Source organism: Lytechinus variegatus, chromosome 6, assembly GCF_018143015.1.
Source record: "Lytechinus variegatus isolate NC3 chromosome 6, Lvar_3.0, whole genome shotgun sequence".
Taxonomy (NCBI): domain Eukaryota; kingdom Metazoa; phylum Echinodermata; class Echinoidea; order Temnopleuroida; family Toxopneustidae; genus Lytechinus; species Lytechinus variegatus.
The window spans coordinates 17,105,207-17,124,337 of NC_054745.1; the positions used below are offsets into that span (position 1 = coordinate 17,105,207).

The following is a 19,131-nucleotide window of genomic DNA, read 5'->3' on the forward strand; positions in this document are numbered from 1 at the left end:
TTAATTTTGAGTTAAAAATCGAATCTTGGTTTGACCGCACACAATTTATATACACTTCCAGTTTGGGAGATTCGGAATGAGGCTATAGACCTCTTCGACTTGTATTATTGAAAGTCTTGTCTCGATTATTTTCAAAAAATTCGAAAATGTTGGAATACTTTCATGACCATATTAGAATTCAAAACCACACCCATTGCAAGCCTAATGTTGTCCTGTTTTGCCACGGTACGTCACACTTGAGGCGTTGCAATTTTCTTTAAAATAATGGGTCCATTCACTTCATCTGTAACACTACGATTAGGGATGATGTAGACGAGGCCGGTACTTCAGGGTCAAGAGGTCGAGACCAAGGCTGGCAAAACCTGGCCTCGAGGCCGGATTACGATTTTTTTGTCAGTACTTGTGCACCCGACGCGAGAGCAGATCGAACATGTTCGTACATGTTTCGCGCCATAAATATTCATGAGGCGTAGTCTAGCTAAATAAACCCTATTATATCGTCATTCCCACTTCCTCTCGCGTGGGTGCACACTGACGGAAAATTGCGGCAGACCTTTGTTTCTGTTTCTGGTAACTCCCGTAGGAACTCGGCAGGACAACATTTTTGGTTGGTAAACGCCAAGCTTGTATATAACCAATTACCTTGGAAACATTTAACCCGGGGGGGGGGGGCACTTCCATTCACAAGTGGATACCATGCGCGACCATGGGGTCTCGAAAAGCACCCTAAACACGTAATTTCCATATTCTGAAAATGCACCCCTTAACAAGTATTGGCGTGTGAAACCCTACCCTTAACAAGTATTAGAAACAAAACTTTACTCTTGGCATATATTCCCTGAAATGAACCCCTAAACAAGTACAGGAATGTTTTATTGTTACGGGTCCTTCGGTCGTCGGCTTTACTTTATTTGGTTTAGTACGACCCCACCTTCTACACCTCGCGCAAATCGGACTCTAAACACGAAGGTGTTGGGGCAAAAAGGACGGGATAAGCCCGTCAGTCATAAGGACCATAAGTCATAATACTAACTGGTCATAAGGACCGCTAGTCATAACGTGTAAAATCCTATACCCAAAAGCTCGCTAGTCATAATAGGCAAAAGGGGTCGCTAGTCATAAGGTCATAAGGACCATGGGTCATAAGGTCCGATTTTCATAATGCAAGATAAGGGTTGCTATTCATAATGGACCATAAGGGTAATTGATCATAAGGATCGCCAGTCATAATCAACAATGAGGGTCGGAATTCATAATACTAGATGAGGGTCGCTAGTCATAAAAAGGAAGAGGCTACATTGATCATAAGGGTCGCCAGTCATAATAGGGGATGAGGGTCGCCAGTCATAATGGTAGAAGGGGTTCGCCAGTCATAATAATGGATGAGGGTCGCCAGTCATAATAATGGATGAGGGTCGCCAGTCATAATAATGGATGAGGGTCGCCAGTCATAATAGGAGAAGGGGTTCGCCAGTCATAATGATAGATGAGGGTCGCCAGTCATAATAGTAGAAGGGGTTCGCTAGTCATAATGGTAGATAAGGGTCGCTATTCATAATAGTAGAAAGGGTTCGCCAGTCATAATGATAGATGAGGGTCGCCAGTCATAATAGTGGATGAGGGTCGCTATTCATAATAGTAGAAGGGGTTCGCCAGTCATAATAATGGATGAGGGTCGCTAGTCATAATAATAGATGAGGTTCGCCAGTCATAATAGTGGATGAGGGTCGCTATTCATAATAGTAGCAGGGGTTCGCCAGTCATAATGATAGATGAGGGTCGCCAGTCATAATAGTAGAAGGGGTTCGCCAGTCATAATGGTAGATGAGGGTCCCTATTCATAATAGTAGAAAGGGTTCGCCAGTCATAATGATAGATGAGGGTCGCCAGTCATAATAGTAGAAGGGGTTCGCCAGTCATAATAATGGATGAGGGTCGCCAGTCATAATAGTAGATGGGGTTCGCCAGTCATAATACTGGATGAGGGTCGCCAGTCATAATAGTAGAAGGGGTTCGCCAGTCATAATAATGGGTGAGGGTCGCTATTCATAATAATGGATGAGGGTCGCCAGTCATAATAGTGGAAGAGGGTCGCCAGTCATAATAGTAGAAGGGGTTCGCCAGTCATAATAATGGATGAGGGTCGTCAGTCATAATAATGGATGAGGGTCGCCAGTCATAACAATGGATGAGGGTCGCCAGTCATAATGGTAGAAGGGGTTCGCCAGTCATAATAGTGGATGAAGGTCGCTATTCATAATAGAACAAAGGGTTCGCCAGTCATAATAATGGATGAGGGTCGCCAGTCATAATAGTAGAAGGGGTTCGCCAGTCATAATGGTAGATAAGGGTCGCTATTCATAATAGTAGAAAGGGTTCGCCAGTCATAATGATAGATGAGGGTCGCCAGTCATAATAGCAGAAGGGGTTCGCCAGTCATAATGGTAGATGAGGGTCGCTATTCATAATAGTAGAAAGGGTTCGCCAGTCATAATGATAGATGAGGGTCGCCAGTCATAATAGTGGATGAGGGTCGCTATTCATAATAGTAGAAGGGGTTCGCCAGTCATAATGATAGATGAGGGTCGCCAGTCATAATAGTGGATGAGGGTCGCTATTCATAATAGTAGAAGGGGTTCGCCAGTCATAATAATGGATGAGGGTCGCTAGTCATAATAATAGATGAGGGTCGCCAGTCATAATAGTAGAAGGGGTTCACCAGTCATAATGGTAGATAAGGGTCGCTATTCATAATAGTAGAAAGGGTTCGCCAGTCATAATGATAGATGAGGGTCGCCAGTCATAATAGCAGAAGGGGTTCGCCAGTCATAATGGTAGATGAGGGTCGCTATTCATAATAGTAAAGGGTTCGCCAGTCATAATGATAGATGAGGGTCGCCAGTCATAATAGTGGATGAGGGTCGCTATTCATAATAATGGATGAGGGTCGCCAGTCATAATAATGGATGAGGGTCGCTATTCATAATAATGGATGGGGATCGCCAGTCATAATAGTGGATGAGGGTCGCCAGTCATAATAGTAGAAGGGGTTCGCCAGTCATAATAATGGATGAGGGTCGCCAGTCATAATAGTAGAAGGGGTTCGCCAGTCATAATAATGGATGAGGGTCGCCAGTCATAATAGTAGAAGGGGTTCGCCAGTCATAATAATGGATGAGGGTCGCCAGTCATAATAGTAGAAGGGGTTCGCCAGTCATAATAGTGGATGAGGGTCGCCAGTCATAATAGTAGAAGGGGTTCGCCAGTCATAATAATGGATGAGGGTCGCCAGTCATAAAAGTAGAAGGGGTTCGCCAGTCATAATAATGGATGAGGGTCACCAGTCATAATAGTGGATGAGGGTCGCCAGTCATAATAGTAGAAAGGGTTCGCCAGTCATAATAATGGATGAGGGTCGCTATTCATAATAATGGATGAGGGTCGCTATTCATAATAATGGATGAGGGTCGCCAGTAATAATAATGGATGAGGGTCGCTATTCATAATAATGGATGGGGATCGCCAGTCATAATAGTAGAAGGGGTTCGCCAGTCATAATGGTAGATGAGGGTCGCTATTCATAATAGTAGAAAGGGTTCGCCAGTCATAATGATAGATGAGGGTCGCCAGTCATAATAGTAGAAGGGGTTCGCCAGTCATAATGGTAGATGAGGGTCCCTATTCATAATAGTAGAAAGGGTTCGCCAGTCATAATGATAGATGAGGGTCGCCAGTCATAATAGTAGAAGGGGTTCGCCAGTCATAATAATGGATGAGGGTCGCCAGTCATAATAGTAGATGGGGTTCGCCAGTCATAATAATGGAAGAGGGTCGCCAGTCATAATAGTAGAAGGGGTTCGCCAGTCATAATAATGGATGAGGGTCGTCAGTCATAATAATGGATGAGGGTCGCCAGTCATAACAATGGATGAGGGTCGTCAGTCATAATGGTAGAAGGGGTTCGCCAGTCATAATAGTGGATGAAGGTCGCTATTCATAATAGAACAAAGGGTTCGCCAGTCATAATAATGGATGAGGGTCGCCAGTCATAATAGTAGAAGGGGTTCGCCAGTCATAATGGTAGATAAGGGTCGCTATTCATAATAGTAGAAAGGGTTCGCCAGTCATAATAATAGATGAGGGTCGCAAGTCATAATAATGGATGAGGGTCGCCAGATATAATAGGATTTATTTATTGGAATCATTTCTTAATAACTTTGGCGCAATCTCAAAATGTATCACTGCAAGGAAAAGACTCCCTGCAGATTATTCAAATCCAAACGTTAACATATATATATCTCAATTAATTATGATATCAAATTATTTGGGATAAGATGAGATAGGCCTATCCAGCCATAATGATTATGCATTCTCCTTTGGCGACTTGCTGTTTTGAAATTGACTGCGGTATGGTTTCGAATTGGGAGGGGGGACTCGGGTTAGGTAAGTTCGAAATGTTTGTGTGTGTTTGTGGGGGGGGGGGTTAACATTGTACTGGTTTATTGAAAAGGACGGCAAGGGGAGGGATTGAGCCTCTCATGGTCCCGGTTTCCTGGGTCAGTCAGAATATCAAGGAAAAGTAATATTACATTTCAAGATATTGAAGGTCAAGTCGCAAGAAAAATGTTGACTTAACGTTAAAAATTTCTTATAGATTTATTTATTTAATCATTTATTAAAACATCTTTATACAGGATAAAATGTTCAAATAAAACACTGTTTTTCAACACGGTCCTGTTACATCAAGAATATGAAATAACAATAAAAATGCATACAAACTTAATTAAGTTAAAATACTGAATATGCTTAATTTAAAATAAAAGTTGCAAAAAATAGAGAGAGCAGGAAGAGAAATAGTGTGGTTTAGTATATGGCAGAAGTAGAGAGAGAGAGAGAGAAAGAGAGAGAGAGAGAGGGGAAAGAAAGGAGTACAACAGCATAATACAGAATTAACTAGACAGTTAAGTATACAATAAAATATGGATAAAAGGTCAGTCTACTGTTAATTTAAAAATACTTGTTTTTGTACGACCTCTTGAAATGTAGGAGGTTAGAAATATTCTGGAGTTCATTTGACAAGGAGTTCCATGTCTTTATTGCACTAAATTTAAAGGATTGCTTGAAACTTTCAATATTTGGCTTATAGGTAATACAGCATTCAGTGAATCAGCATTACGTGTATCCATGTCTATCAGTAAATAGTTCAATATCATTACAGAGTCTAATAGGGGCAAGTCCATATATACATTGGTAGAAGCTAAAATACATAAAAAAATCCCTCCTTGTATCAAAAGATTGTCACAATTTCAGTTAAATCTGTACAACTAATAGAAAATCATATTCTTTCATTACAATACGTGCCGCTCGCCTTTGCAGTCTATTAAGTTCCCTGTTTTTCAATGAACAATTACCCCAAACGGAACGAGCATGATCTATACATGACTGATTATTTTTTTCAATAAAGTATTATGTAAGTCTGGTTTAAGAGTTTTACTTAAATGTCGTAAAGCATTTAACTTATTGATCTACATAGATGTTTGACATGAACATTTCATATGAGATTATTATTAACTTCAACACCTAAATATCTTACAGAATTAACTTGTTTGAGTTGCCATTAAGCTTTATATAAAATTTTCCTTTGTTTTTTTAATAACGAGTTGAAATAAGCATAATACTTATTCTAGTAACATTGATCTTTAAACAATTGTTTATATACCACTTATCAATTTCATGTAAACATACCTGTAAATCGCATTGAATTGTTATGTAGTATTTTATGTAGTATGTATTTAAGTTCCTGTTATCCTTTCAGTCATTCACATTCACTTGTTTACAAACTCCCCCAATGTCATCTAAGAATCCAAAAACCCCAATGCCATTTAAATCCTAAACCTTGACCATTAATGACCAACCTCCAGTGATGTCAGCTAACTTCAAGGAAGAAGTAGGACTCACACTTCCAGCCCGAGTCACTTGCACAGAGCATCACCACACCCCTTATACCAGAGAAAGTTTGATAGACAGTTACCTATAGACCAATCAGAACAAGTTAACATCCCCCACCTTGAATTGTTACACCCCAAAACTAATGATATAAATAAGACTGCTTGATTATTGAAGAATAGAATACAGAAGAATACTAGACCCACGCTCATCCAGATAGAGAATCGGAAATGTACACAATTACATAATCAGCAAAAATATTACAAACATGCAGCAGCACTGGCGTAAATCCCGGGGGATGGGGATATACCCCCCCCCCTTCAAGGAGGGGGAGATGGCCCGAACAAACACCCCCCACACACACACACATACACACACTTTCTACGAAAGAAATGAAAAAAATATCACAAGAGATAATTGTTCTATTGGTGAAAATTCTTCCTAAAATACCGCTAAACAAATAAAACAATATTATTTAATCATAAAATGCAAATAAAGAGCCAGTTCACCACTTCCAAACGAAATACTTATGTCATTGAAGAGAAACCCCGGTTTCTTCAAATTCATCAATGTTGGGTCTTTGGGAAGGGATTAAGATGGAATGTCAAAAAAATTGAAACATATAATAAATCCATTAAACCATCATCATGATGGGATAAAAAAAGATAATATTGGAGGGGGTTGCCGTATGGACACACAGTGGCGTAACTAAGGGGGGCATGGGGGCAGGTCCCCCCCCTCCAATCAGCTGAACAAAAAAACAAACGGGGAAAATGAGAAAAGAGGGAGAATGGAAGAGAAACGTAGCGGTGAAGAGGAAAATATTATTCATTATAATGTTATATTATATGATAATTGTTACATTACATAAGAAACATTATAATCATACCTTTATGAAACATAATTTGCCCAGGGCCTACGTCTTCATTGTTCCTGGTGCTCGCATTGTCTGTTTCACGAGATATATAATCCTGTTGTACTAAAACATCCCGTTTTCAAGTCAATATAAACCAAATATGTTTCCTAGCACTTGAGTTATCACTGTTTTATTTAGTGACATAGCTTCTTTTTCATGACTCAAAAAGTGATTGCCCCATGTTAAGGTCTTCGTATCTATGAAACATTTCCTTCCATTATTACGTTCGCTTTAGTGGATTGGTGAGATATGACAGCTCTTCATGAATTTCTAAAATCTGTCTTTAAAATATCCCTTCTCCTAATCTGAATAACAAAAAATTCAGCTCTCGCTCGCATGATTTGGTTAATGAAATACGTATATGGTCCTAGTTAATTTCTACAAAGAAACCTTAGAATGCCCCACTATAGGTCTATATTATTTAAATTTTCAACTCGCGCTTCGCGCTCGCAATATTTGTCAGATGCGTTTGATAATCAAAATTGCAATGACTGCAAAAAGTGTTTCATGTGTTCAGATGTAATTCTAATAAATCAGCAAGCGCTTAGCACTTGCATAAGATGACTATGGTGAGATATGCATACTCTAAGTGGATTCCTAAAATATATTTCTTAAAATCTCGCTGTTTGTGGTCTAATTGTGGTCAGTATAACCATGATAACTGGCAATCACTCAGTGATTCAAATATTTTGCTGGCGCCCCCCCCCCATGCCGTGACCCACGGTACGCCACTGTGAAAGTTATCAAACCATTGTCCTCATCCATTATTATGACTGGCGAACCCCTTCTACTATTATGACTGGCGATCCCCATCTATTATTATGACTGGCGAACCCCTTCTACTATTATGACTGGCGACCCTCATCCACTATTATGACTGGCGATCCCCTTCTACTATTATGACTGGCGACCCTCATCCATTATTATGACTGGCGATCCCCATCCATTATTATGAATAGCGACCCTCATCCATTATTATGACTGGCGAACCCCTTCTACTATTATGACTGGCGACCCTCATCCATTATTATGACTGGCGAACCCCTTCTACTATTATGACTGGCGACCCTCATCCACTATTATGACTGGCGATCCCCATCCATTATTATGAATAGCGACCCTCATCCATTATTATGACTGGCGAACCCCGTCTACTATTATGACTTGCGACCCTCATCCATTATTATGACTGGCGAACCCCTTCTACTATTATGACTGGCGACCCTCATCCATTACTATGAATAGCGACCCTCATCCATTATTATGACTGGCGAACCCCTTCTACTATTATGACTGGCGACCCTCATCCATTATTATGACTGGCGAACCCCTTCTACTATTATGACTGGCGACCCTCATCCACTATTATGACTGGCGAACCCCTTCTACTATTATGACTGGCGAACCCCTTCTACTATTATGACTGGCGACCCTCATCCACTATTATGACTGGCGATCCCTATCCATTATTATGAATAGCGACCCTCATCCATTATTATGAATAGCAACCCTCATTCATTGTTATGAATAGCGACCCTCATCCATTATTATGACTGGCGAACCCTTTCTACTATTATGACTGGTGACCCTCATCCACTATTATGACTGGCGATCCCCATCCATTATTATGAATAGCGACCCTCATCCATTATTATGACTGGCGACCCTCATCCATTATTATGAATAGCGACCCTCATCCATTATTATGACTGGCGACCCTCATCCACTATTATGACTGGCGATCCCCATCCATTATTATGAATAGCGACCCTCATCCATTATTATGACTGGCGAACCCCGTCTACTATTATGACTTGCGACCCTCATCCATTATTATGACTGGCGAACCCCTTCTACTATTATGACTGGCGACCCTCATCCATTACTATGAATAGCGACCCTCATCCATTATTATGACTGGCGAACCCCTTCTACTATTATGACTGGCGACCCTCATCCATTATTATGACTGGCGAACCCCTTCTACTATTATGACTGGCGACCCTCATCCACTATTATGACTGGCGAACCCCTTCTACTATTATGACTGGCGACCCTCATCCACTATTATGACTGGCGAACCCCTTCTACTATTATGACTGGCGAACCCCTTCTACTATTATGACTGGCGAACCCCTTCTACTATTATGACTGGCGACCCTCATCCACTATTATGACTGGCGATCCCTATCCATTATTATGAATAGCGACCCTCATCCATTATTATGAATAGCAACCCTCATTCATTGTTATGAATAGCGACCCTCATCCATTATTATGACTGGCGAACCCCTTCTACTATTATGACTGGTGACCCTCATCCACTATTATGACTGGCGATCCCCATCCATTATTATGAATAGCGACCCTCATCCATTATTATGACTGGCGACCCTCATCCATTATTATGAATAGCGACCCTCATCCATTATTATGACTGGCGACCCTCATCCATTATTATGACTGGCGAACCCCTTCTACTATTATGACTGGCGACCCTCATCCATTATTATGACTGGAGAACCCCTTCTACTATTATGACTGGCGACCCTCATCCATTATTATGACTGGCGAACCCCTTCTACTATTATGACTGGCGACCCTCATCCACTATTATGACTGGCGATCCCCATCCATTATTATGAATAGCGACCCTCATCCATTATTATGACTGGCGAACCCCGTCTACTATTATGACTTGCGACCCTCATCCATTATTATGACTAACGAACCCCTTCTACTATTATGACTGGCGACCCTCATCCATTACTATGAATAGCGACCCTCATCCATTATTATGACTGGCGAACCCCTTCTACTATTATGACTGGCGACCCTCATCCATTATTATGACTGGCGAACCCCTTCTACTATTATGACTGGCGACCCTCATCCACTATTATGACTGGCGAACCCTTTCTACTATTATGACTGGCGACCCTCATCCACTATTATGACTGGCGACCCTCATCCATTATTATGACTGGCGACCCTCATCCACTATTATGACTGGCGACCCTCATCCATTATTATGACTGGCGACCCTCATCCATTATTATGACTGGCGAACCCCTTCTACTATTATGACTGGCGACCCTCATCCATTATTATGACTGGCGAACCCCTTTCTACTATTATGACTGGCGACCCTCATCCATTACTATGAATAGCGACCCTCATCCATTATTATGACTGGCGAACCCCTTCTACTATTATGACTGGCGACCCTCATCCATTATTATGACTGGCGAACCCCTTCTACTATTATGACTGGCGACCCTCATCCACTATTATGACTGGCGAACCCCTTCTACTATTATGACTGGCGAACCCCTTCTACTATTATGACTGGCGACCCTCATCCACTATTATGACTGGCGATCCCTATCCATTATTATGAATAGCGACCCTCATCCATTATTATGAATAGCAACCCTCATTCATTGTTATGAATAGCGACCCTCATCCATTATTATGACTGGCGAACCCTTTCTACTATTATGACTGGTGACCCTCATCCACTATTATGACTGGCGATCCCCATCCATTATTATGAATAGCGACCCTCATCCATTATTATGACTGGCGACCCTCATCCATTATTATGAATAGCGACCCTCATCCATTATTATGACTGGCGACCCTCATCCATTATTATGACTGGCGAACCCCTTCTACTATTATGACTGGCGACCCTCATCCATTATTATGACTGGCGACCCTCATCCATTATTATGACTGGCGAACCCCTTCTACTATTATGACTGGCGACCCTCATCCACTATTATGACTGGCGATCCCCATCCATTATTATGAATAGCGACCCTCATCCATTATTATGACTGGCGAACCCCGTCTACTATTATGACTTGCGACCCTCATCCATTATTATGACTGGCGAACCCCTTCTACTATTATGACTGGCGACCCTCATCCATTACTATGAATAGCGACCCTCATCCATTATTATGACTGGCGAACCCCTTCTACTATTATGACTGGCGACCCTCATCCATTATTATGACTGGCGAACCCCTTCTACTATTATGACTGGCGACCCTCATCCACTATTATGACTGGCGATCCCCATCCATTATTATGAATAGCGACCCTCATCCATTATTATGACTGGCGAACCCCGTCTACTATTATGACTTGCGACCCTCATCCATTATTATGACTGGCGAACCCCTTCTACTATTATGACTGGCGACCCTCATCCATTATTATGACTGGCGAACCCCTTCTACTATTATGACTGGCGACCCTCATCCATTATTATGACTGGCGAACCCCTTCTACTATTATGACTGGCGACCCTCATCCACTATTATGAATGGCGACCCTTATGATCAACGAACCTTTTTCCTCCTTATGACTGGCGACCCTCTTCCTTTATTATGACTAGCGACCCTCATGTTTGATTATGAATGGCGACCCCCATCTTTGATTATGACTAGCGACCTCTATGAACAAAGCCCCTTATGAATAGCGACCCTTATGACTATTATGACTAGCGGTCCTTATAACTAGCGGGTATTATGACCAGTGGTCCTTATGACTGGCGGGTGGACCCCAAAAGGACATCCTTTATAAAACATTTTAATTTTGTTTTATCATCCCGAAAATTCGACCCTAAACACGTAATTTTCCTAGCGAAATAGATACCCTTTTTTCATTATTTTTGTGTTTTTGACACCCTTATCACGTTACGTACGTAACGTGCCCTATCGTGAAAAAGACATCCTTTTTACGTGTTTTTTTGGTCGCGCATGGTATCCAATCGTCAATGTAAGTGCCCCCCGGGCATTTAACCTCTAGGTTAATCAGTTAGTGGCTGACGTAATAGACGACAGATATCACTCTTGGGCCTTTTTATCAAAGTGGAGACAATGGCAGAGTTGGGATTCGAACTCAAAACCTTGCGATTATGAGTCCAATGCTCTAACCACTGGACCACACAACCCTTGATTTAATCATTGCCTACTACACGTAATACATGTGTACATACCATGACCGACATTCATTTGTTCATATCCAGATCCATTGCGTCTTGCTCGATTAAGTGAGCCATCCTCAGCGTTGACCCAGAAAACGACGTCGTCTTCGTAGTCGTAGCCGACGGCCACCGGTTGTCGGAGATTGGTCAAGGGAAGCGGATGAAACTCGAGCTCGTCAGCACTGGCTTCGAAAATCATATTATCTCCTGAGTCGCACAGAAACATGAGTGCTGCATACCGCGAACCTTAAATTAAGAAAACGAAATAATGTTCACAACGTCGGAAGTTACTCCAATTGATAAAAGCTAATAACAAAAATGATGATTGTGGTGATGATAATGAATAGATAAATAAATAAATAATTATAATGATAATGAGCTGATCTGCCAGTGGGTCCTGCAAAATATTGATATGTTACTAGTATTACCCTTTATACAGAAGGGAAGCCAAAACCGCGTACAGATTTGTAAAAAGTACTATCTGAGTGGGATTTTTGCATGGTTTGCAACCCCCCCCCCCACACAGACATTTTTGGATCAGCACCCCACACACACACACATACACATTTCGGCTCGATCTTAAATCTTTACGAAAATTTGCCTGTAAATAAGTAGCTTATTATGCAACTGTTCGTATTAGTTTTTCTTTATCATGTTTACAAGGAAGTTCTTGGCATTTTTATCCTGATAAAATCATATGTCCAAACTAAATTTATTAAGAAAGTCTGATCTCAAAACTATTATGAAATTCGAATAAACTTACGAGATTCACATCTTGCACCACTGTACTCATCTGCGCATGTGCAGATAAATCCAGTGACATTGTTCAATGAACTGCAAATTCCTCCATTATCACAACGGTCTGTACACTCAACTGAGAAAGAAAAATAGATGCAAATTACATGCCTAAGCTTAAGCAGTGAACAGTACCAAGACCGTATATGGTCACAAAACTTAGCGGGAATATAAATATTAACTCCTCAAAAATAAGTTTGGAAATCTGACTTTGATCGAAAGTTCGTCCTTGGTTTTAGTTAATATGAATAATTTAAAACATTAAATAGGGCATTTAATTATCTTTCAAATGATACCCGACATGATATGATTATGGTTCACATGGAGGTACAGTGCCTTGAAATGTGGGGCAAGGTCAAAATTCAAAAGTTGCAAAATGACACAATATTGAAAGTCACTGTTCTTTTTTCCGTGGTGATGAGTAAGTTTCTCACCGTTTTTTTTTACTTTGATCGATAATTCCTCATCGGATCAATGTGTAATTAATATCAATGTATAGCGACAATAAGAAAAGACACTACGATCACAATTGTTGATTAAGTGCCTATACATCATGATTTGACACGGTGCTGCAAGGAGGACGATTGTTTACATTATGCACAACACGTGAATCGCCACAAGCTGGCGCGCTATAACACTTTACATACAAGAGTCGTAATTACACATACTGGCGTGACCACTTTTTTCCTTTCCTCCCATCATTCATGAAGAAGAATGTACCTAAATATGATTATCATCAAAGCCAACAAAAATTAACTTCAAATTTGATGAACAATAAACAGTATACTAAAACATATAGCCACAAGCCCTTTAAAATCATCACAGCTTGTCTTCAAAATGCAATTAAAACATCAAACCAAAGTTGCTGTTCAACCCTAACTCATTACCATGTAAATCTATTTGATCTTTCCATTCCATCACATCTACAAAATGATGATGTTAAAAAACTCACAATGCACTTCAACAATATTTGAAAATATATGAATAGCTCACAGGTGTGTCATTTCTAACTGCCTACATGCTTACAAATACAGTGCGTCCCAGAAAAAAACGAAACCGAGATTTAGTGATGATTTATCATAACTTAATCATAAATAAAATAGACAAATGACCTACCAACGTAAAGTTTAGAATCACTTCTTTCCTCTGATACTAATTAGATTATTCCTCATTCACGCATGAGTGAGCAAAAACAATTCAAAGAAAGGATGCCAAAAACTCATTTGGCGGGGGTATCTAAATTTAAAAAAAAGTCACATGACTAAAAAGTTTAATATTTGCTCCTTTTTTGATACCTTAATCACAAAAAATGGTCAAAAAGTAAAAAAGTTATGATCCCTCGAAACAATGCTTGTATTTCCATAATTCCATTAAATAAAAGTGTTTTCACCAGTTTCCCACCGAAGGTATCGCACTGTAACAAAAGAGTTAATGCGTGGCTGAACGTCAACAAGACGGAGCGTTGAGTTAGTTTGAACGCTAGCCTGTAAAACCTCTTCATTTTATGAAATTATTGAAATTCAAGCTTTATTTCAAATCACCAGAACTTTGTTATTCCTTGACCATTTTCTGTAATTGAAGTATCAAATCAAAGAGCAGATATTGGACTTTTTTTAATTGGGTTTTCTTTTTAAAAACCCAGATACGGCCCGCCAAATGACTTTTTGGAATCCCCTTTTCAAATTGTTTTTGCTCACTCATGCGTGAATAAGATAAGTAATTTCAGATGAACAGTCAAGGAAACTCCCGCTTTTGCGAGAGCGACAGAATCTCGATTAACAGGGATTTGTGGTCGCATGACGCAATCTTTTCGGATCTCACCGAATAGCTTTCCTGTACAAAGTGAATGGGGTTTTTTGACATACCCTCACTAAAAAAATCATATAAAAAAAGCACCACGGTGGCGGATTTTTATTTTCAAATATGTTAAAGAAAACTAAATTTTTCATCTATATTCCAAAAAATAGAATTCGCCACCGTGGTGCTTAGACGCTATTGAAGAAAGAAGACACATTTATGCTGAAAAAATGCAAGCAAAAGTTCTCGTAAGAGGAGGTTAGTCTCTGCGTTCAGCCTTTGTGCCGCGATACTCCGTTGCATGTTGTAGCCGAACGCGTGGTGCGTGTGTGTGTACAAATTGTACAAAGTATGCATAGAGCTATGGTACTACCATGGACATTCCATGATCATGCTGAAAGTTATTTTGGGTACGGCATTACGTAATATATGATAAGAAAGACTTGGAAAATATATTCGTTCCTATGGTAATAACCTCTAACCAGCTCTCCGGCGGTTTAGTGCTATGGAAAATGGATATGCAGTTCTCGATAATGTTCATAATCTAAACCATTGATCTCACACCTGTTCACTGCTAGCATGGATCATGTCGAATGGAGAATGGTCATGATTATAATGACATCATGATATTCTCATCTGGGCTGGACGTTTGAGGGAAGTTTGGACATGGATCGAGCTGACAGGCAGACTTTTATAATGCACTTGATTTGGTGACCGGTAGCCCCAATACTTTGCAGTATGTATGTTTTGAAGGTGAATACAGTATACTTTCTTCCAATTTGTTGGCTTCGTCAACCAGCCAATGATTGTTTTAGGACAGACCTGTATTCGGCATGTTTTGAAATAAGTATCGACGTAATAATTTCCATGATTTCCGCCGGCACTGGTAGTGGAAATAATATTATAATGAATTGATTATGGATTGTGCATCAGATCATAAGCTGAATGCTGAGGTGGAATCAACATGAAAGTTGGATATTACGGATATGACGGTGGATCCAAAAATATGGTCTTATTACGGTACATTTAACGTCAGGATTAAGGGTAAGTGATGAACGAAAATCAAATTGAATGCTTGACAATAAATAAGAGAGAGAAAGAGAGAGAGGGGGAGAGAGAGGCACATGTTCTAAAGATAACAATGTCCCGAAGAATGCACGGTTGTATCATGGAGCTAACAGCTCTATGGTTGTATACACGCGTACACATTTTCACCGCTCTTACCAAGTGTTCGCACACATACATAAGGGTCTGAAAACAGCCGAGAAAGACTACACAGGGCGAAGGTTTTCAGCGGTGATTCACGCTTCGGTGAACGCAACTATCTCGAAAAAGGGACGTTTCAAACGATCTCGGAAAAGCGGGAGTTTCCCTGACTGGATGAAAGAGGAGATTCTAAGCTTTAAAATGGTAGGTCTTTGGTCTATTGTATTTGTGATTAAGTTATGGTAAATCATCGATAAATCTCGGTTTCGTTTTTTGTGGGGCGCACTGTATAATTGTCTTCAAAGATGATTTAATATCTATATCTGATTTATTATCACAACCTAATTTGTTTAAATGCCATTTGTCCTCATACCCCATGAGTAAATGGACAAAAAAATTCAAAAATCCTGATAACACAATAGGTACAAAAACAAACTGAACTCTGAACTCCAACTGACATACAAACACCACGACTCAATGTCATAAGTCGTGTCATAAAAAGGACTAAAAACAAATAATTTCCAGTAGATACAAAATATCTACCCAAAGGCACATAAAACAAATCCGCAAACACACACAAGCAAAACACTGCAAATACATTAAGTGCTATACAACATCTGTACCTTAAAAAAGCACACATGAAAATATCATTTAGATACCTAAATGGTAAGCTTTCTACAAATTAAAGTTTAGAGTTTGCCCTGTAAACCTGCAACGAAACTTACATTGAAGTAATGTGTAATCACCTAAACCAACACTGAATCTATGAACCTGCAAACTTACTGAAAACCTGAAATTGGCATGTATATTCAAAACGAAATAAATACACTAACAAATAACCATACATACGCAATTAAAAACCATACAAGCATGGACAGCATATAACAAGCATCAGTATGTAATCTGCAAACAGGAAATGAAATATATAGGGATTACAAAATATTCTACACACACGCAAGTTAAAGTACAATAAAACTAAATAAAATAGCATACGATTCTCACACCAGCAAACCGAAGTTACACGCCACCAATGAAATTAAGGAAACTAACCGTACAAAAATATACAATTAAAGAAAGAATCAGTACTACTGTTCATCTTACAGCCGCTACCATACTCTGGAAATATACACTGAATGGGGGGGGGGGATATCTAAAACCAAAAAGGCATAAAAAACCGTGTAGAGGCAACTGAGAATGCCAAGACCTCCTGTTGAGAAACAGAGAAATATATTAAATGATTATACCGTTAAAGGAAGAAAACAACACTGTATAAAATGAAGCAGTAAAAGTGTCTGAGCCAGTCTAAAATAAGAGGAAGGGGTGTTACACCCACAAATGTAATAATCGCCCATAAATGTAATAACACTTTACCCACAAATGTAATAACGTCCACATATGTAATAACACTTAACACATAAATGTAATAATGCACTTTGCCCACAAATGTAATAATTTTTGATCGCCCACAAATGTAATAATGACTTTACCCACAAATGTAATAAATTTGAAGGGATTTTTGGCGAATCCAGACCCGGTTGTTTGAAAAAATTATGATATAAGTTGAAAGCCCTTTTTTCCAGACCTGGTTGATTAAAAAATTATAATTTAAGTTCAAAGTCTTTTTGCCATACCCGGTTGTTTCAAATATGATATAAGTTGAAAGTCTTTTTTACAGACCTGGTTGTTTAATAAATCATAATTTATGTCCAAAGTCTTTTTCCAGACCTGGTTGTTTAAAAAATCATGATATAAGTTGAAAGTCTTTTTTACAGACCCAGTTGTTTAGAAATTATGATATAAGCTGAAATTCTTTTTTGCCAGACCCGGTTGTTTCAAATGTTATAATATAAGTTGTTCAAAAGTCCTTTTTCAAGACCCAGTTGTTAAAAAAATTATGATATAAGTTGACAGTCTCTTTTCCAGACCCGGTTGTTTAAAAAATTATAATATATGTACAAAGTCTTTTTTTCCAGACCCGGTTGTTTACGAAATTATAATATCAGTCCAATTTTTTTTCCAGACCCGGTTGTTTCCAAAATTATAACTTTAAAGTCTCTTTCCAGACCCGGTTGTTTAAAAAAATATAATATAAGTCAAAGTCTTTTTCCAGACCCAGTTATTCAAAAAATCATAATATAAATCCAAAGTCTTTTTCCAGATCCAGTCATTTAAAAAATCATAATATAAGTCTAAACTAAGATATGATAATGATATTCCAGTGGAATAAAATTAAGGGAGCTGAATTTTTTGTATATATTAACCCCAAACAGGGACATTTTAAGGACTGTATTTCAGGAATCCATTAAGAGGGTACATGTATCGCCATAGTCATCTAATGCGAGTGCAAAGCGTATGCTGAATATTTTAGAACTTCATCTAAACACATGAAACACTTTTTGTAGTCATTGTAATCATGATTCTCAAACGCATCTCACTAATCAAATATTGCGAGAACGAAGCTGAAAAGTTACGAAATTCAGACCTTAAAAGGAGCATTCTAGGGTTTGTTTGTTTGATATCACGAAGACCATCTGTATTTCATTAACCAAATAATGCGAGCGCGAAGCGCGAGCTGAAATTTTTGTATATTTTGACCCCAAACAGAGATATTTTAAGGACTATCTACTAGAATTACATCTAAACACATGAAACACTTTTTGTAGTCATTGTAATCATGATTATCATACGCATCTTACTAATCAAATATTGCGAGCGCGAGCTGGAAATTTCCTTATTTCAGAACTGAAGAGGGAATTCTAATTCTTGTTTACAGGAATTCACGGAGACCATGCGTATTTCGTGAACCAAATGATGCGAGCGCGAAGTGCAAGCTGAAATTTTTTGATATTCAGATCAGAAAAAGTTATATTTTAAGGACTGATTTTAGGAATTCATGAAGAGCAGACATATCTCAGTAATCCACCAATGCGAACGTAAGCACGAAAAGGAAGTTTTTTTATATTAAGACTGTAAAATTGGGCAACCACTTTCAGCAGTCATGAAAAAGAAGCATATATAACTACATAAAACAATAATAATTCAAAGTTCAACAGACAATGCGAGCGTGAGGAAAAATGAAGACAAAGGCCCTGAACAAATTATGTTTCATATAGTTATGATTTTTTTGAAGTAATATGACATAAAATATTTATAATATGACATTATAATGAACAATAATTTCTTCTTTCCCACTACGTTTCTTTTCTTTTCTCCCCCTTTTTTCTGTTTTTCCCCGTTTTTGTTTGTGTTTTTTTTTTTTGGGGGGGGGGGCAGCCCGTAGCTACGCCACTGCCGCCTTACCATTGTCTCCACTTTAATTACAAGACCCGAGGGTAATATCTCTCGTGTGTAATGCCTCAGTCACAAAGTGCTCTTCGTCCATCATTGCGTCCAAAAAATTCAATTTTCCTGCGGGATCCCACAGAACCCCCGAATCCCTTCCCATCACCATTAAAACAAATATCTACGAAAA

At 39.3% G+C, this 19,131-nt stretch overlaps 1 protein-coding gene across 1 annotated transcript in view; it reads right to left on the reverse strand.

The window, feature by feature from the left end:
* Positions 1–15,288, reverse strand: part of LOC121417594 — a 41,187-nt gene extending 25,899 nt beyond the window's left edge. The window contains exons 1-3 of the mRNA XM_041611331.1: positions 15,276–15,288; positions 12,625–12,735; positions 11,874–12,107 (exon numbers count right to left, since the gene is read on the reverse strand). Coding sequence (XP_041467265.1) covers positions 11,874–12,107; positions 12,625–12,735; positions 15,276–15,288 — 358 coding nt within the window. The remainder of the gene's footprint in view (positions 1–11,873; positions 12,108–12,624; positions 12,736–15,275) is intronic.
* Positions 15,289–19,131: the final 3,843 nt, after the last annotated feature.